The 18,340-nt window shown below is 48.0% G+C and overlaps 1 protein-coding gene across 3 annotated transcripts; it reads right to left on the bottom strand.

Annotated features, from left to right (window-relative positions):
• Positions 1–15,009: 15,009 nt before the first annotated feature.
• Positions 15,010–17,750, bottom strand: C7QH11orf87 (chromosome 7q C11orf87 homolog). 3 transcript variants are annotated; one of them, XM_069640095.1, is made up of 2 exons: positions 17,670–17,750; positions 15,010–16,722 (listed from the first exon to the last, which is right to left on the bottom strand). In XM_069640095.1, the coding sequence occupies exons 1-2, from the start codon at positions 17,675–17,677 to the stop codon at positions 16,170–16,172; spliced, it is 561 nt and encodes a 186-aa protein (XP_069496196.1). In that variant the 5' UTR covers positions 17,678–17,750; the 3' UTR covers positions 15,010–16,169. The 3 variants fall into 3 exon arrangements, with proteins under 3 accessions (XP_069496196.1, XP_069496198.1, XP_069496197.1); XM_069640097.1 differs by lacking the exon at positions 17,670–17,750 and adding an exon at positions 17,386–17,596; XM_069640096.1 differs by lacking the exon at positions 17,670–17,750 and adding an exon at positions 17,390–17,594.
• Between the last annotated feature and the right edge of the window lie 590 nt (positions 17,751–18,340).

The following is an 18,340-nucleotide window of genomic DNA, read 5'->3' as shown; positions in this document are numbered from 1 at the left end:
TTTAAATGTGATCCGCCATGAATCAATGTAAGATAGCATTTCCTTTCTTAACGTCTTTAACTATTTTTGCATTTTATAATACCACTGTTAATAATTGATCAGAGGGAACCGAACTGCATGGGAGGGCAGAGGTAGTCAGTCCAGTCCTGGAAATGTATTCCATTTTTAGTTTTGGTTATTAGGTGTCACTTGTGACACCTATAAGCTAAAACGATTGCGTTAGAGTACAGATAGGGAGGAATGGCTTATGAGGAAGGACACAGAACCTCTGTGTGTTGTTTGGTTATTTGCCCACCCATTGACTGCCCATGGCCATCCTAATCTCTATGGCCATTTCCATCCAGTGGCTGCCCCTCGCCGTCAAAAACACCTCCTCTTGGGAACTCTTGGAGCTTGCTTTAATCAAACCTTACCATCGAACTTTCCACTGGAAGTGCCTGCCAGTGTTCTTTTAAAGCATTCTTCTGAAGGTTAATTACTTAATTTGAGTTTCTACTTGTTACTGGTGTAATTAAAGCCAGGTCTGGCTTCAGTCACTCGATTTCTAAGCACTCTGCGTGTCTTTCACTAAAGCCCTGTTAGAAATAAACATTGGCAAAGCCAACAGTTTTTACTTGTGTTCATTATTATTAGGCATTTGTCAGGTACTGCGTTTTGATGTCCAGGTACTTGCACTATTTTACACTTGGTGTCATCAATGGGCAGTTAACACCACTACGGCTGTGCCAGGCAAGTGCCTTTCCTATGCTTTCACAAAAGTCCAAACTGTTGGCATTGCCAATGCTTGTTTACATTGACTCTGCTAAGTAACTCTCACATAAACAGTGGAGTGTATTTCATCAGTACCTCAAAAGGATGTTTCCAAATTTTACTTTTTAGTTGGCATGCAGACATCAAAGAAATATCTTTTTTTGGTTTGGGGATGATGCTTATGTCCATTTAGAGAGCTTCGAATTGAAGCTATAACCTTACAACAGTATTTTGGAATTGTTTTTCCGCTATCAATTAACAGTAGATACATTTTGGGCAATATTTATGGAACGTTTTCCTATGGGATTGCACCATTATAAAACACTTTCTTGAATCAGGCACTTTATGTTGCTCCACAAGACAATTCTAAAGTCGAACAGAGGATTGTGTGACACCCTCATTCTTTTTGCAAAACAAAAGACAATTACAGTCAGGGACAGGAATGGAAAATACTTGATGTTGGTTAAATGCAACCCAAGCGCAGTCTGCATTGGTTCTCCTGTATGATGTAATATTTTATTTGTATCGCGCTCATGCACAAGTGTTTCAGAGCGCGACGGGGCACGGGAGGTGAACAAAGGTGGACAAAACAACGATCTTACAAGGCCCAGTGACATTACTAGGCCCTGTAGAACATGCAATGGAGGAAACACAGCCATGCTGCTGCAGACAAGCACAGCTACACGTCTACAACAAGGCCCAGAGCACTAAATGCACTTGACCATTTCTTGAGGTGTGGTATTTCATCATTTATATGGAAAATAGGCACTGCAAATAAGGCCATCCTAGGTGCCAATGCTGCATTCATCATTCCCAACTGGTACAACTGTGGCTGCATAAGACCCTGGCCAGGGCCTACGAATATCAGTCGTTTCCAGTGGTGATTTCAGGGTGTTGGGCTTTGCTAGGGGCCATCAGGGTCATGTGGAGCCTCCAAGGACTACTAAGCTTGGAGGGCAGTCAACAACTGCCATTGCCCAAAGATTCTGTGTCACCCCAAAATCCCGACCTTTTAAAAGAAGCAGGCTTTCGGACAACTCAGAAAAGACTGGTGGGCCATGCTACGCACAGTACCAGATGAACAGTGACATTGAGCTCAGGCATGTGGTCCCACAAGCAATGTGCATGTGTGTGCATCAAGGACTCGCAGGTTGCGTCTTCCCGGACACTGGGTAGATTTCCTTCAGGCGCAGTAAATCTGGGGCTGCTCCAGCTGCATCAATTCCCAGTGTGCAGGTGACATAAGGTGTCAACGCCGGTAATTTGACTCCTCACCAGAAATATCTGTTTCTTAGTCCTAGAGAACCTACATCCTAAATAGACCACCCCTGTCTTCACAATATCCTGTCGCAGTGGTCTACTGAAGACTATAACATTCCTCCAAAAGTACTATCCATTTAAATCAGAGAAGAGTAAGATTATTTTGCCAATTTGTTTTTTATACAGCGTGGACCAAGTTCGAGTGCAACAGAGTGCTGTACAAGAGTTCAAGGAACAGGGGGCTGTTTACAATCGGTCGGAACAGTGGTAGAACCAGGAATAGACTTAGCTAAATCACCCCTTGGGAATCACTGTGCAGTAGGCATTTCAGTTCTCTTCTGCACTGCATGCGCCGTCCCGGCTGCCTCCGGGATGGTTCTCTGATATGCCGGGGATGGTTCTCTGATGTGCCGGGCCATAGCAGCAGAATGGCTGTTTGATGTGTTCTCCCTGAGGGATAGTTTAGTTTCCAGCCCAGCAGGGTCTGGCTCCTAGAGGAGCTTGCACCGCCCGAGGTGATAAGGTTGTCCACACGGAAGTCGGGTGTCCAGGCGGTGTTTGCCAGGTGCTTGGACACCGTTGGACCAAAGCGACATATGGACCGATGAGGTCAAACGTACAGGAGCCTCTTCTCATACAGTAATCATTGATTCAGGATCATATGGCAGGACATGGGAAATCTACGAGCACGTCAATCAAGCAGTGCTTGGAATGACACGTGCGTTTGAAATATCTCTGCCTACATCAATACCTCGAATATGTATTGATATTAGGTATGTAACTAATGATTTTGTGAAGTATACATTATTTTTAAGAAATTAATTGTTAATGAAAAATGAACATTAACTATGATCATTATTTTTGTGGCACTCTTGGTTTTATGAAACAAAGTGGTAATAGTTCTATGAACTAAAAGACGACTAAACAAATACATAAATAAATATGTTTCACATTCTTTAGATTGTATGGAAAGGATTAGTAGGTGTAAACTGAAGCACCTGCATTTCGGATGGTTTTAGGTCCTGCAAACTTTCTGAAAGTCGGAGGTCTCGCAGGGGGAAAAGGATGACCCCCGGGGGAGGGCCGGGTGCCCCCACCACCCTCCCAATCGTTCCATGATATGCCCCACTGCCCTTCTGGGGCCTGGCACACCACCGCCAGACAGCGTGACAGCTTGAGTTGTTTTCTATTTTCGTAACTCGCTGGAAATAAAACATGTTGAAACTATGCTTGGGTGCCTGATTGGAGGAAGGCTGCCGGGAGCAGTGGGCGGAAGGCGGCCACGAGGGTGTCTTGAAAGGGTAATTGGGGGATGGTTTGAGCCCTCAAATGTTACCCATGAATATTCAAGGGCCATGTACGTTTGGATCAGAGACCCATGAGCATGTAAGGTTCACATTTGGGGAAGGTTGCTTGCCTTTTTCCAGAATAGTATAAATGTGTACCAATGAGGCTTCTCCCCTGAAACCTCTGAGCATTCAGGGGACTAGGAAAGAGTTGCATCTGTGACCAAGTGAACCCACCCTGGGTTACACTGCACTAATATATGGTGCATGCCTTCTCCTTGAAGACATGTGCCAGTATGTCAAGTGCAGTGCAAAGCTGCTTCACTCTTACAAAATTGGTATTTAGGGAGAAGCTTAGAAAAGCAGACATGCTTTCTCTCTTCTAAAGATGCTGCACGCCCTGCATGCTGCACAGGAAACTGGACAAGAGAACGAGAGCTGTAACCTACTTTTTAAACAGTGGAATACACACACTGATTTGATTAATCCTCTGCACAATGTAATACTACATGGATGGTTAGCAGCTTTGGAAAAGATAAAGCCCGGGATTGAAGAATGATTTCATGTGTTTATCAATACACTGATGTCAATGTAGTGAATGCAACACTTGCATGCCAGTTTACTGGTGTGATTCAGAAATACCTCTGGCAGTGGCAGTAATGCATACCCTCTCACTGGTGGGCGATGGCCACCTGGTTACAGAGCAGTGTTTAGCCGGCACCCAGACAGACCATAGAGCTGCTAAATCAGCAAGAGAAGTGGGTGAGGGGACTCCTGAAATGCAGAGGTGGGGATCCTGACCCATCACCAATCATCCAGGAATCCAGACTGCAATGAGCAATAGTGTAACTTCACCTGGGCACTGCCTGATTTCCCTCTGGTGCTTAGCTTCGGAAGATTGGTTGCACACACCGTCATCCCAGCGTATGTGACGGGCTTTCTCAAAATGGCAACCTGGCCTATTTAGGATAATTCCCATGGACTCGTGAGACTCCATATTGCCTCAGTTAGGTAGATCCGTGTGTGACATGGCTTCACCCCATGAAAACAATCCTGATGAGTCCGAGAAGATGAGTCCGAGAAGATGTACAGAGGCTGCAATGAGAGCTGGCTCATCTATGACCCAGCTATATAAAGCCTCGTACACAAGAAGCAAAGGGCAGACGGCCATTGGGCTGCCTCAAACGCAATCCTGCCTTTCAACCAGCTTGATATCTATGCACCTGATCACAGGTGAGTTGCAGGGTCCTGCCCAATACATCATAAGTAAATCAGTAGGCACCCTGGCTACAAATGTGGTCCAAAATAAATGCATGTTTGTATGTCCTGTGATCTGAGATGCCTGGACTGTTTATTGTGAGTGCTCCGCCTACAATAGGAGCCAACCTCATGATCAACACTATGATCTGCACTTGTTTAACAAGGCACACATTATGGTAATATTGTATGTTCTGTTTTCTGGACCCAAAATGCAGTTGTATCACTGTGTGAACAGAAAATGCAGTTCTGTGCATAAGAAATGAATCCTAGAATACTGCAAAACTGTGAATTCAATGCATGCCTCTTGATGCGAGGAAGGATAGCTCAGGAGCAACGTGTTTGTCTTAAAAGCAAGCAATGCAGCTGCAACACAGATTCGAATCCCAAATCCTGCCCTTAGAAACCACTCGCTTTATAAAAGAACAATTATAATAGCACGCATTATCTAAATGTGTTGCGGTAGCCAGAGAAGTTTAGTGGTTGTGCCCCTCATATTGTTGACTTGCTCATACATCTTCTGTTCACTGCAACAGTTTAGTTTTCCCAGTGGATCATAGTGGCCTTCGTTGCAAGACGGTAGCTTGTGTGGGTCTATAGTGGCCTCTGTTGTGAGACAGCTGCTTGGGTGGCTCTATAGTGGCCTTTGTTGTGAGACGGCTGCTTGGGTGGCTCTATAGTGGCCTTCGTTGTGAGACAGCAGCTTGGGTGGGTCTATAGTGGCCTTCATTGCGAGTCGGCAGCTTGAGTGGGTTTTTTAGTGGCCTTGGTTGTAAAACGGCTGTTTGGGTGGCTCTATGGTGGCCTTCATTGAGAGATGGCATCTTGGGTGGGTCTATAGTGGCCTTCGTTGTGAGACAGGAGTTTGGGTGGGTCTTTAGCACTAACTGCTTTCTTCAGGAATATAAGTGCCAGTTGGTTCCTTGGGCACTGCTGCTAGATGCAGTAGATCCATGGGAAAGTACACCTATTGGTGAATATAAATTCAATGTTCTCTTAGAATTCCTGACAATAACTTGCACCTCTTGTGTAGGGCAACAAGAAAAGAGAATGAAAAGTACACAATACGTGGTCCAAATGTCAAGCAGAACTTGCAAAAGTGGGACGAAAACTAAAATGTAAATGTGAAAAACAGATCTTAGCCACAACAAACTGTCCCGCAACATCCAGGCTAGAAGGCCTCACAACATAATCTAGTTACTCAATGAAGAATCTCATCACAACCAGATCTCTGACTCAAACCACATATTATAGACAGAAGCCCTTTTAAGATCTCCAAAGAATTGCCGGACCCTGACCTACCGAAAGACTCTCATCATCTCACCCCCATACCTACCTGAGGTCTTATTGGCCTGTTTCATCAAAAAAACAAGATTCTCAACGACCAACATGCAAACCCATCCGACATCAACAGTACATATTCTCCCTTTGGACACCAGACCAAAAGGAAACATTCTGAATCTCTAGCTCGAATATGGAAAACTCCCGCACAAGGTTGGGAATCCCCCTACAAGCTTCCTTAGTATAAAGAACATGTGCCGGGCAGCCGAATCAAGGGCTGATTCTGATTTGTCATTCCAGCCTTAATGAGCTCAAGTAACTCCTCATTTCAGAATATTGCAGAATGCCGAAGGAAATCAGAAAGGTCAACATCAACCCCCTTTTGGAAAGGCCAGAAACCTTAACAACTATCCTCCTCTTCCAAACCTCTCTTCTGGGGGGGATCCATGCAGCATCAGAGATTTAGTGAGAAACATCCCTTCTTCCTGATCACCAACCCAGTTTCAGACGTTACTCTGCATGATGGATTCTGGCTGACCACCATCAGCAGCCATCAATCTCTTGTACCTTTCAACACGGCAGGCATGACCTGGCTGATCACAACACCATCCTGCACTGCCTACGAAACAACATGGAAGAGAGATGTGATGCACTGCCCTGGATAACAACCTTCCTTCGAACTACTCATCCTGCGTCAAAGTGGTTAAATTGTGCTAGAAACCCAAAAATAGAACATGTAGATTTCCACAAGGCTCATCACTGCCACCCTGGCTTGTTATGATTTTTTGGGGTCCCATACTAGACTCGATGAATTCTCAATCCCTTTCCAGATGAGTGTAAGCAACAGAGACTGAATGATTCACCTTAGACAAGCAACCAACCACCTCAACAGACCTCAGCGAGAGGATCAAGTGTTGAGGTTATCTAAAGAAGTGTTTCTCTTTCCCAAGAAAAACACAGCGCTGTTGTCATGACTACCGTTAGAGATGGGTGTTGTTTGGGACATGTTTTTTAGGAGGCAAGATGTATCATTTGGAAGAGGTCCAATGGATGATTGTGGAGATGCTTTGCTAAGGTTAAGTGTATTTAGAAAGTGCTTGCTGGAGAGAGGCTTTTCTACTGAGGATCACTGGTCCTAAGAGGTATTGCTTGGACACTGTGCTGCTTGGAAGGTTCATTGTTGGGGAGATATGCTGTCAGTGAGATTTGTTGTTATGCAGGGATTCTGCCAGGAATAGGTGTTGCTCGGTAAATGGATTGCTATAAAAGCGAAGTGCTTTGAATATGTATTGTGAAGTAGAGGAAGTATTGTGTAGAGGTAGATTAAGCCTGATATTTTCTTATGGAGATTTGTTTTAATGAGACATATTATTGGAGCAACATCAGGATGTTGGTGAATTTTTAAGCAGAGGTGTGTTCAGGGCATATCATTTAAGTATTCATTTTTAGGGAGATATATTCTTATGAAGTGATGTTCTTGTGGTAGGGGACTACAATGGAGGCACATAGCTAGGGAAATGTATTTGTATTAGGTAGTACTGGTGTTGTGTATTAATGGGAGATGTCACTACTGAGATGTGCAGTTTGACAGATGTACTTTAGGAGATGTAATCATAGGGAGAGTTTTTATCAGGAAGATATAGGGAAAATATGTGCTTTAATAAGATCTGTGGGTGAGGAGATGTATTCTTAGGGAGTAAAATTTGAGGGTGGTATTTTAGAGTGAGGCACTCCTGTGTACATGTTATTAAAGAGATGTATTGTTAGGGGGAGATATTTTGAGGAGAGTCATTGAGCGTGGGAGTTTCTTTTAAGATGATGCATTCAGGGAGATGGCTGTTGATAGTGGCTGGCTTTGGAAAGGATCTTCTCTGTTTGGAGATGTCCTATTAGGGGGTGAGGGGATGCATTTTTAAATAGACGCTGCTGGATATAGGTCCTTTGATATGACGCATTCTTGGGGGTATATGCTGTTTAGCAGAGATGTTGTCATGGAGTTTAACCCTTAGATAGACCTGATATTGAGGCTTTTGTGAGAGGAACGGTTTAGTTAGGCTGGGTTATTATAAAGGGTGTCATTTGTTAGCGAGATATATTGCTAGGCAGTGATATTGTCAGCGGGAGATAATGATAGGTACTGTTATTCTTAGTTGGGTTGTATTGACGTGTAGGGATATGATTAGGCAAATGTTTCAATAAAGGTATCAATTGGTATGGTGAGCTATTGTGAGGGAGAGTTGCTATGGAGAAATACATTTGAAAAGAAGTATTGTTTTGAGGAGGCCTATTGCGTGGAGGGAGCATGTGGCAGAGGGTTTTTTTTCAGAGTATTTTTTACCGAATAATAAACTTCTACATTGATTTATTTTTATTTTTTGGGGGTTAACCTCCAAGCCCCCATCCTCTATTATGTTTTACCTATGCCCGACCACCCCCAACCCATATATATACCTTTCTATCCTCCTCTAAAAATGTCAATGAGTTTTTTCGTTAAAATGTGCTTGGAAAAAAATCCATCAAAATGCCACCCATCGATGAAAGAAAGCTATACCAGCAGAGCTGTACTACTATGGAGGGAGCATGTGGCAGAGTTGCGTCTTAGAAGATGTAGTTTATTGTTACTGCGGGGTCATTTTGTGATGATGGACAGTTAATCACGACACATTGCCAGGGAGAGGCGTTGGTGGGGCGTGGGGGCGGTTCTTGCTTCTGAGAGGTATTGCTAGGCAATAACGTGCCGTAATAGTTGGGAATAATGATGGAGAGGTATGTATATGGAAGGATAATGTTTTGAGGGTGAATGTGTGGGTGAGATGCGTTCATAGTGGTGGCTATTGTCAAGGAGATGGACTACAATGCAGAGATGTTCTTTTCGAGCATCATTTTTGGGCAGTATACTTTGAAAGGTGGAGCTACTCGTGGGGAGATATATTAATACAGAGAGATAGTGTTGGGGAGATATGTTCTTGGATATAAATATTGCTGAAGAGAGGAGTTGCTTCACTTGGCTTTTGCTGAGCGAAGGCACTCTTGGGGAATGCATTGGTGGATAATTATCATTTCCAATGTTTATTGGTGTCGATGGGTATGAATGGAAGCATTATTGTTATGTTGAGTTACTGTTGGGGAGAGGTGTTGCCTTTGTGGGATATTGGTGGAGAGAGGTGTTGTTGGTGTATGTTCAGGTGGGCATAAGTATTGTCATGGCTGGGCATTGTTGGGGAGGTTTTTCTTGAGAAAAGTGTTACTGGTTATAGGTAAGCTGAGGGTAAGGTGTACGGGTACACCTATTTTGGGAATATGTACTGTTTGAGAGATGTATTGTTGGACAACTGCTATGAGATGGTATGGCATTGTTGAGAGGGTCTTGCTAGTTGAACTACTGCTTATTGAGGCACTGTTGGGTGGAAGTATTGCCGGTGACGGGTATTGTTGGTGAAAGGATTTGCTATTAAACGATATTGTAAGTTCAGGCTTACAATGTAACAAACTCTGGCAAATTCTGAGACCAACTATTAATGAAGCCAGAAATGACACGCCACAGAAAGCAAGACTGCGGAAGACAGACTACAATCAAAATACGCCCGTTGATTTCTCCCGTTGCGGGCAATGCTTTTCCTTTTCAGCTTGGGTTGAGGAAGCACATAGTTTGTTCTTGGTTTCATTTTTGATGCCTGTCATCACTGGGGATCATTGAGAAAAGCTTATACTTTTTATTCAAGGGAATACATCTTCAAAGATGTGCACTTCATCTTTCTGTTCAAAGACAGACAGCAAAGGACTACAGGTCCCAGCAGCCTCCAAGGACAGCCTGTATAGATGGCCAATGGTATGTGAGAGAAAAGTGTGGGACAATTCTGTACATAAATGCTTGACTCGACAAATAAAAAGAAATGGACCTTCCTTATCCAAATGACGACCCGGCAGTTCTTGAGGCCACATATGTAGATAGGGTCTACATGCAGAGAGGGGTTCCATGATGGCATATTACCCCAGAGGTAGAGGCGCATTATGCACCTAGGGATAGAATCGCCTGTGCCTAGTTGGCGATCAAGCCTCTGTACAGTCGTCCATGTGCATTCCCCAGTTACCTACGGTGGGTGTGTACCGTTATTCTGGTTCAGCATTGACATGAATATATGTGGGTGGCACGCATGGGCAATGGCGTGGCATTGTTCTTCCGACACGCTCTGCACTATCACATGCCTTCATTGGAATGAGAGGGCGCCCCAGCATGGCCACATTCACATGCAGACCTCCTGGGTGCGCAAGCTCTGCTTTAAGGCGTGTTGAGAGCTTCACACTGCGGTCATTGCTGAATGTCAAAGGGCAACTTAGTAAAGCTGGCTAAGTGCTCCTTCAACAGTGCTATCCCTCACATCCATTCGATATAAATGGGCATGACTGGGTGTGAGCCAACCCCCTTCATACAGAATGGGGGCATTAGTAAAACAAGTCTGCAAACAGCCCACGCATGTATGCCAGATGGAATGAGATGCAGAGGGTATATTATTTTATGTATATGTTATCAGGTTCATTGTAAAGCCTGTCCTTCAAATAATAATATCACAGTTACTAATCATAATAACAATAGTATGATCAGTTATTTATAACGCGCTCATTATCCAGTGGTTTTTAAGCACGGACCCGGGGATCGAACCTGTGTTGTTGCGCACCGTTTTGCGTCCAAAGCGAGTACGTTGCCCCTGAGCTATGCGCTGGAGACAGATGATATATTAATATCAATATTTTATGATTGGCATTGTGAAACAGCTCTTGCTGCATGGCACGTACTACACAATACAGATAGACACATAAATGCATATCATTATTTGTATTCTTTTTATATTTGACAAATAAATCCACTTGTACCCTGGCATTCATTGTGCTGCTTTCCTACATACAGTGTGAGCTTGACATAGCCAGCGCCATGGACCCGCTGCGGTGTCTCTTTAAATACAAGGCCCCCTCTCGGGGGACTATGCAGCACACATTAACCCCACGGCAGCTCGGGGAGCTCAGAAATGCGCAGCCAGGGCGGGGTGTGGGTTCCAGATACAGCACATTGACGAACACACGTGCATGGAGTTGGGCCAGTTCTCAGAGGTAGTATGTTGGTCCTGGCTTAGGAAGCACCCGAGTGCTGTGCATCAGTAGCTGTTAAAAGCAAACAGTAGATGCTTCTTTTTTGGGGGGCACATCGTTTTGTCGGAAAATATTTAATACCATCAAAGGATTTAGGGTAGCAAGAAAAAATCAACATTTACAGTTAATTTAGTACATATTGCAGATCTAAAAGAGGTATGAGAGGGGAGTATGTGGTGGGGGAGGGGTGGGGGCTCCCCGAAGGAGAAATTGACGAAGACGCATCATAGTCTGATTCTAACAAAGGAATCCCTGACTCCCCTGTGCTGGCATTGAATGCATGTGCTGTGCTCTTTGTGCAGCTGCAGGAGCCCCTGATTCTCCTTGTGCTGTTATCTCATGCATGTGCTGTGCTCCTTGTGGAGCAGCAGGAACCCCTGACACCCCCTCCCCCTTTGCTGGCATTGCATGCATGTGCCGTGCTCCTTATGCAGCTGCAGGAACCCTGATTCCCTGGTGCTCTTATTTCATGCATGTGCTGTGCTCCTCGTGGAGCAGCAAGAATCCCTGACTCGCTCTGTGCTGACGTTTGATGCATGTGCCATGCTCCTTGTGCAGCTGCAGGAACCCCTGATTCCTGTGTTGCTGGTAGTTCATGCATGTGCTGTGCTCCTCATGGAGCAGCGGGGATCCCGGACTCCCTTTGTACTGACATTTGATGCATGTGCCGTGCTCCTTGTGCAGCTGCAGGAACCCCATATTCCCCAGTTGCTGGTATTTCATGCATGTGCTTTGCTCCTCGTGGAGCAGCAGGAGTACCTGATCCTCTGTGTGCTGGCATTGCAATATGTGCTGTGCTCCCTGCACAGCACATGTATGCATACCCTGTTGGTTCAGACTGTGCACTTGGAATCGTGGCCAATCATGTACGCATGGCCTCTGCCTGTCTATAAAGTCCCACTGGCTCGCTGACGCATTCTAGGTTTGCTCTATTGAAGGTTGAGAGCTGGGGTATTCTAGGTTTGTTCTGTTGCAGAATGGGACCTGGGGTATTCTAGGTTTGCTCTGTTGCAGGATGGGAGCTGTGGTATTCTAGGTTTGCTCTGTTTTCTCTGTTGCAGGATGGGAGCTGGGGTATTCTAGGTTTGCTCTGTTGCAGGGTGGGACCTGGGTTATTCTGGGTTTGCTCTGTTGCAGGATGGGAGCTGGGGTATTCTAGGTTTGCTATGTTGCAGGATGGGGGCTGGGGTATTCTAGGTTTGCTCTGTTGCAGGATGGGAACTGGGATATTCTAGGTTTGCTCTGTTGCAGGATGGGACCTGGGGTATTATAGGTTTGCACTGTTGCAGGATGGGGGGTGGGGTAGTCTGGGTTTTCTCTGATGCAGGATGGGGGCTGGGGAATTCTAGGTTTGCTCTTTTGCAGGATGGGGGCTGGGGTATTCTGGGTTTGCTCTGTTGCAGGATGGGACCTGGGGTATTCTATGTTTGCTCAGTTGCAGGATGGAGGCTGGGGTATTCTGGGTTTGCTCTCTTGCAGGATGGGACCTGGGGTATACTGGTTTGCTCTGTTGCAGGATGGGGGCTGGGGTATTCTAGGTTTGTTCTGTTGCAGGATGGGGCTGGGGTATTCTAGGTTTGCTCTGTTTGAGGATGGGGGCTGGGGTATTCTAGATTTGCTCTGTTGAAGGATGGGAGCTGGGATATTCTAGGTTTGCTCTGTTGCAGGATGGGAACTGGGCTATTCTAGTTTTGCTCTGTTGCAGGATGGGAGCTGGTGTATTCTAGGTTTGCTCTGTTGCAGGATGGGAGCTGGGGTATTCTAGGTTTGCTCTGTTACGGGATGGGGGCTGGGGTATTCTAGGTTTGCTCTGTTACGGGATGGGGGCTGCTGTATTCTATGTTTGCTCTGTTGCAGGATGGGAGCTGGGCTATTCTAGGTTTGCTCTGTTGCAGGATGGGAGCTGGGGTAGGGCCTCATTACACGGATGGCGGTAGGGATTTACCGGTACCGGTAAAATACCGGTACCGGTAAATCCCTACCGCCTTACTACAAGGTCCCTTTGCGGGTTGGGGGATTTAACGCCTGCTTTTTTCAGGCGTTAAAATCCAACCCGCTAAGGGACCTCGGAGCTAATTACGGCACCGCAAAATTGCGGTGCCGTAATTAGCGCCTTCCCCATTCCCATAGAGCCCTATGGGGCAGAAATGGGAATGGGGAAGGGCAATGGCGGAAGGGGGATTTACCGCCCCTCCAACCTTGGAATGGGGCGGTAAATCCCCTTTCCGCCAAGGCGGTGCCGGTATTTTACCCGCATGAGCCATGGCGCTAGTAGCGCCATGCCTCACTGCCTACCGGGTAATGAGGCCCTAGGTTTGCTCTGTTGCAGGATGGGGGCTAGGGTATTCTAGGTTTGCTCTGTTGCAGGATCCGAGCTGGGGTATTCTAGGTTTGCTCTGTTGCAGGATGGGAGCTGGGGTATTCTAGGTTTGCTCTGTTGCAGGATGTGAGCTGTGGTATTCTAGGTTTGCTCTGTTGCAGGATGGGACCTGGGGTATTCTAGGTGTGCTCTGTTGCAGTATGGGAGCTGGGGTATTCTAGGTTCGCTCTGTTGCAGGATGGGAGCTGGGGTATTCTAGGTTTGCTCTGTTGCAGGATGGGACCTGGGGTTTTCTAGGTTTGCTCTGTTGCAGGATGGGAGCTCAGGTATTCTAGGTTTGCTCTGTTGCAGGATGGGAGCTGGGATATTCTAGGTTCGCTCTGTTGCGGGATGGGAGCTGGGGTATTCTAGGTTCGCTCTGTTGCAGGATGGGATCTGGGGTATTCTAGGTTTGCTCTGTTGCGGGATGGGAGCTGTGGTATTCTAGGTTTGCTCTGTTGCAGGATGGGACCTGCGGTATTCTAGGTTTGCTCTGTTACGGGATGGGAGCTGGGGTATTCTAGGTTTGCTCTGTTACGGGATGGGGGCTGCTGTATTCTATGTTTGCTCTGTTGCAGGATGGGAGCTAGGTTTGCTCTGTTGCAGGGTGGGAGCTGTGGTATTCTAGGTTTGCTCTGTTGCGGGATGGGAGCTGTGGTATTCTAGGTTTGCTCTGTTGCAGGATGGGAGCTGGGGTATTCTAGGTTTGCACTGTTGTGGGATGGGAGCTGGGGTATTCTAGGTTTGCTCTGTTGCGGGATGGGAGCTGCAATATTCTAGGTTTGCTCTGTTGCAGGATGGGAGCTGGGATATTCTAGGTTTGCTCTGTTGCAGGATGGGAGCTGGGATATTCTAGGTTTGCTCTGTTGCAGGATGGGAGCTGGGATATTCTAGGTTTGCTCTGTTGCAGGATGGGAGCTGGGATATTCTAGGTTTGCTCTGTTGCAGGATGGGGCTGGGGTATTCTAGGTTTGCACTGTTGTGGGATGGGAGCTGGGGTATTCTAGGTTTGCTCTGTTGCAGGATGGGAGCTGGGATATTCTAGGTTTGCTCTGTTGCAGGATGGGAGCTGGGATATTCTAGGTTTGCTCTGTTGCAGGATGGGAGCTGGGATATTCTAGGTTTGCTCTGTTGCAGGATGGGAGCTGGGGTATTCTAGGTTTGCTCTGTTGCAGGATGGGAGCTGGGGTTGATCTACTCACGTGGTGCATGCATGATTTGCAAAGTGCAGGGGCAACCTTTCTGAGCCCAATCCATCATTCATCGGGTGCTTCGCTTCCAAGTGAAGACCCAGCTGCTACTGTACATCTGGGAGGGACTGACGCCCAATATGACCAAGCTAAGTACCCGTGCCGCCATTCCCAGAATCCTCGTACACACCTACAGAACCGATCCCATCGCCATTTCCCACATGCCATTGGTTAGTCCTCAGTTATAAAAAATACAGCGCCCCCTACACACCCAACACATGTATCTTCCCACCAAGGACTGATTTCTGACTTCTAACCAAAAGCACATATGATCAGTGCTTGCGCATTTCGAGTACACGCGTCTTTGTGTCCCATATACACAACCTCACCAAAAACAGCACTGGTCCATGAGATACATGCATATGCCCCCAACCCCCCACCCCCTGTTCGGAATGACACAGGACGACACTTTCACTTCAAATAAGATTAAATAGATGGCGGCAATGCACATCCATCGTATTTATTCGTTTTGTTTGCCAAATTAAAATTGAATGCCAACAGAGTTCAACAAAACTGCTCTTAACTTGTTAAGCCGGTTTAATAATACTACCATATGCGGGCGGTAAGGACTAACCGCTCTGTAACAGCAGCAGCAGAACAAAATAAAGGAGAGAGTAGACGGCACGTGGGGAGCGGGGGGCGTGGGCCGCCCGTATATCAGCATTGAGCAGCGAATAGGAAGTTACCCATTTCAGTGTAGTGAACACCTGGCAGGCATAATCAGCGACAGTAAGAAAAGGTGCCATGAATGTGCACTTCGGTGTGCACGCCGGCAAAGCGTCTGATGCGAGAGACGTAGTATTCCAGACAAAAAAAGAAACGGGCGAAGAGGAGAGCAGTACAACTAGTAGGACAATAATTAAATATATAATGCATCCGTTCACGGGAGGACCAAACCTGCCGGAAAAGCAAAGCGTTGTCGGGCTGTACGCGCAGCACTTCAACACCGTGGGGAGGTGGACAGCTCCGCGGGCAGAATGGGTTTAGCAGGCATGGCGAGAAGCAGGGGCGACCCCTGGGAGCAGTGGCTTGCGTTTGGATGCTGCGCCGAGGCTTTTCCCGCGATTATTAATATTAATACAGTGGTGAGTGAGGACACTCGATGACGCTGGAATACATTTCCCAGGGACAATCAGAAACTCCATTATCCTTCGCAGGGGCTAGTTGGCACCTCGATCGGAAAGCCCCTCTGTCCATGCTGGCGCCTCCGTGTACCTTGCGATGCAGAGTTGGTTGCCTTCACGAACATTGATTTGTCCAGGTGTGTGCCTTTTTCCGAGTAGCGAGGGTTCGTTTGTCGTTTGCAGTTTTGGACAGCCCCAAACGAAATAAAGAGCAAAAAACAAGGCATCCATCCTTATTGCGATTCGAGTATGTACAAGGGCACAGAGAGCGACCCCCGAGCAGATGACAATATTTGGTAGCACTGTGCGGTTTTTTCTTCTATTTGGAGGAAAACGTGTCCGATTCTTCCCAAGAGTTTCAAATGAGCGCCCGGTGTGTTTGTCACGGCTTGGCTTCTTTCTCCAGCTCTCCCGCCAGCTATCCACACACACCGTGCATTCCGTGTCCGAACCACTATCATGACAGTACCACGGAGTGCGGTGAGCCCCCGCCGGCCAGGTCTCCACAGGAGTTCTCCCCGGGCCCCGGGTCCGCCTGCCCGCTCCTCTGGGCAGCTGGGGAGGGGGCGCAGTCCCGGGAGGACCTCCCCAGCAGCATCCGCGGCCCCTGCGGGAACCCTGCCCGCTCCGCCTGCCCCGGGCTGCGGTGGTCCCGTTCGTACTCCTCCTGGGCCCGCTGGATCTTGCGCCTCTTCATCCTGCTCTTGTGGATGTGGAAGGTGACTATGGAGAGGACGAGCAGGCAGAAGATGAGCGCAGCCACCAGGACCAGCACCAGAGCGGAGGAGAAGGAGCGCGGCTCCAGCGCGGACAGGCAGGCTCCGCCGGCGCTGCTGCTGTCGTTGGAGGTCCTGTTCAGGGGGCAGGGCGGCGGGGCCAGCCGGTGCTCCTCGGGGAGCCTGGCACCCATTGAGCAGGTTGGGGTGGAGATGCGGCACTCTAGCCGAGCTTCTGTCCACACGTCTTGTAGTGCGCGCTTCCCCTCCAGGTGGCAATGCAGCAGGACCAGCCTGAAAAAAAAAATCCAGCCCAGTTAGATCACAATTGCAGAGAAAGTAAAAATGACATTAATCGACTAAAAAACACTATCTTCCAATCACCCTCCGTCTTCACAATTCGAATTTGAAAGGGGCATTGTGCAACAGCATATTATCGAAAGCCCTACACCGTAGTCCAGTTGACCTGATACAACTGCACCCTCAATCCGTTAGAAATTGGCTACAACAGGAAAGTCTGGGATTATCCCGGCATCAAAGGAGCCCTGGGCTTCCTAAACCCTCGGTCGGTGTTAAGCAATCGCGCACCAGGCTGGGAACAGACTGCGGCTGTCCAAGGTGCTGAAGACTACGCTGGGAACAGCGCTGCGCCCCCCCTGCCTTCCCGCGTGCAGGGGCGCATTGGCGGAGCAAACAATGCCGTGTGGCCTAGGGAGAGCGACATTACGCGATCTGCGGGTGTCGCAGCACAAGGGCAGATCCCGCTCTTTTGGGGATGGAGAGGGCCAGGGGGTCTCCCCGCAACCAGAGGAAAGAGCCCAAGGTGGGGGTAGTGCCCTGCTGCCCGTCCCATGCTCTCTGGAGATGTTTCTGTGGTTTGTAAAGACGGGCTAGTGGTGTCAGCGTTGGTGTCCCCCTCCCACAGATGTCCCCAACCCTCGCTCTCTGCCTGCTCACCTACCTGGCCGGTGCAGGTTCCGCCGCTGCTGCGGAGCCCCGCTTCTCCTGCACTGGGACCGTCAGAGAATGAGGGGCGGGCGACGACGCTGAGGGGAGCCCAGCCGCCGGCAGCCTATGGGCTGTGAGGGAGCCGCTGACGTGATCCTCTCACGGGGCCGCCCTCTCCATCCCCCTTTGGGCTGCACGCCCGCAGGCTGCAGCTAGAGCAGGGCAGACCCCCGAGCTACAACCTGTATGGCAGAACCCATGAATATTCAGACATACTGTTAATGGATGCTCACCCAGCCATCGTTCACCACTCCACAATCCACAACCCCATGATGCACAGTGCACACCCAGGTCAAGCATCGAGTGCGTCTTCACAGACCGCCAGCTCTCTAATGCACTCTCAAGATCACCGGGGTGCTGTGCACTCCCCACCCCAACGCACCAACGAGGAGGGCTCTTTCAGATAAACAGCCTCCCAAATGTGCATGGCTCCTCACCAGCCTTAATGGGTTCCAGTACAGACTGCAGGCTTAACAATCTTCAGTGAACAAACTCCAGAATGACAGCCCCCCCCCATAACCCTCACTGCCAGTGAAACCCCCTGATTAACAGTCCTCCAGTGCAGACTCTGTCACCAAGCGCTCTGCACAGCCAGGCAGCGGGGCAGAGTGGCTGCCTGCAGACTTCACAAAGGGGGGTAATGGTAGCATCAGTGGTAAAATATCTCTAATTACAGAAGAAAAAAAAGAATGCCCGACTCCAACATCCGTTTTGTGATTTACCGCACGGTAAACGTATGACTTAATGCCAATGGTTAATGCACTTTCCCTGGGGAAACCCACCAGTCAGCGCTGAGCTGCATAGTTCCTTACCTGTTAGTACCCCGCTGCAGTGAGCATTGTCTGTAATGTGATGTCATAAAACACTGGAGTGATACAGAAAACATGTTTCTTCCCGCCTTGCC

This window comes from Ambystoma mexicanum, chromosome 7q (assembly GCF_040938575.1).
Source record: "Ambystoma mexicanum isolate Mex_15411 chromosome 7q, UKY_AmexF1_1, whole genome shotgun sequence".
Lineage (NCBI taxonomy): Eukaryota > Metazoa > Chordata > Amphibia > Caudata > Ambystomatidae > Ambystoma > Ambystoma mexicanum.
This window is presented reverse-complemented; position numbering and strand designations above follow the sequence as displayed.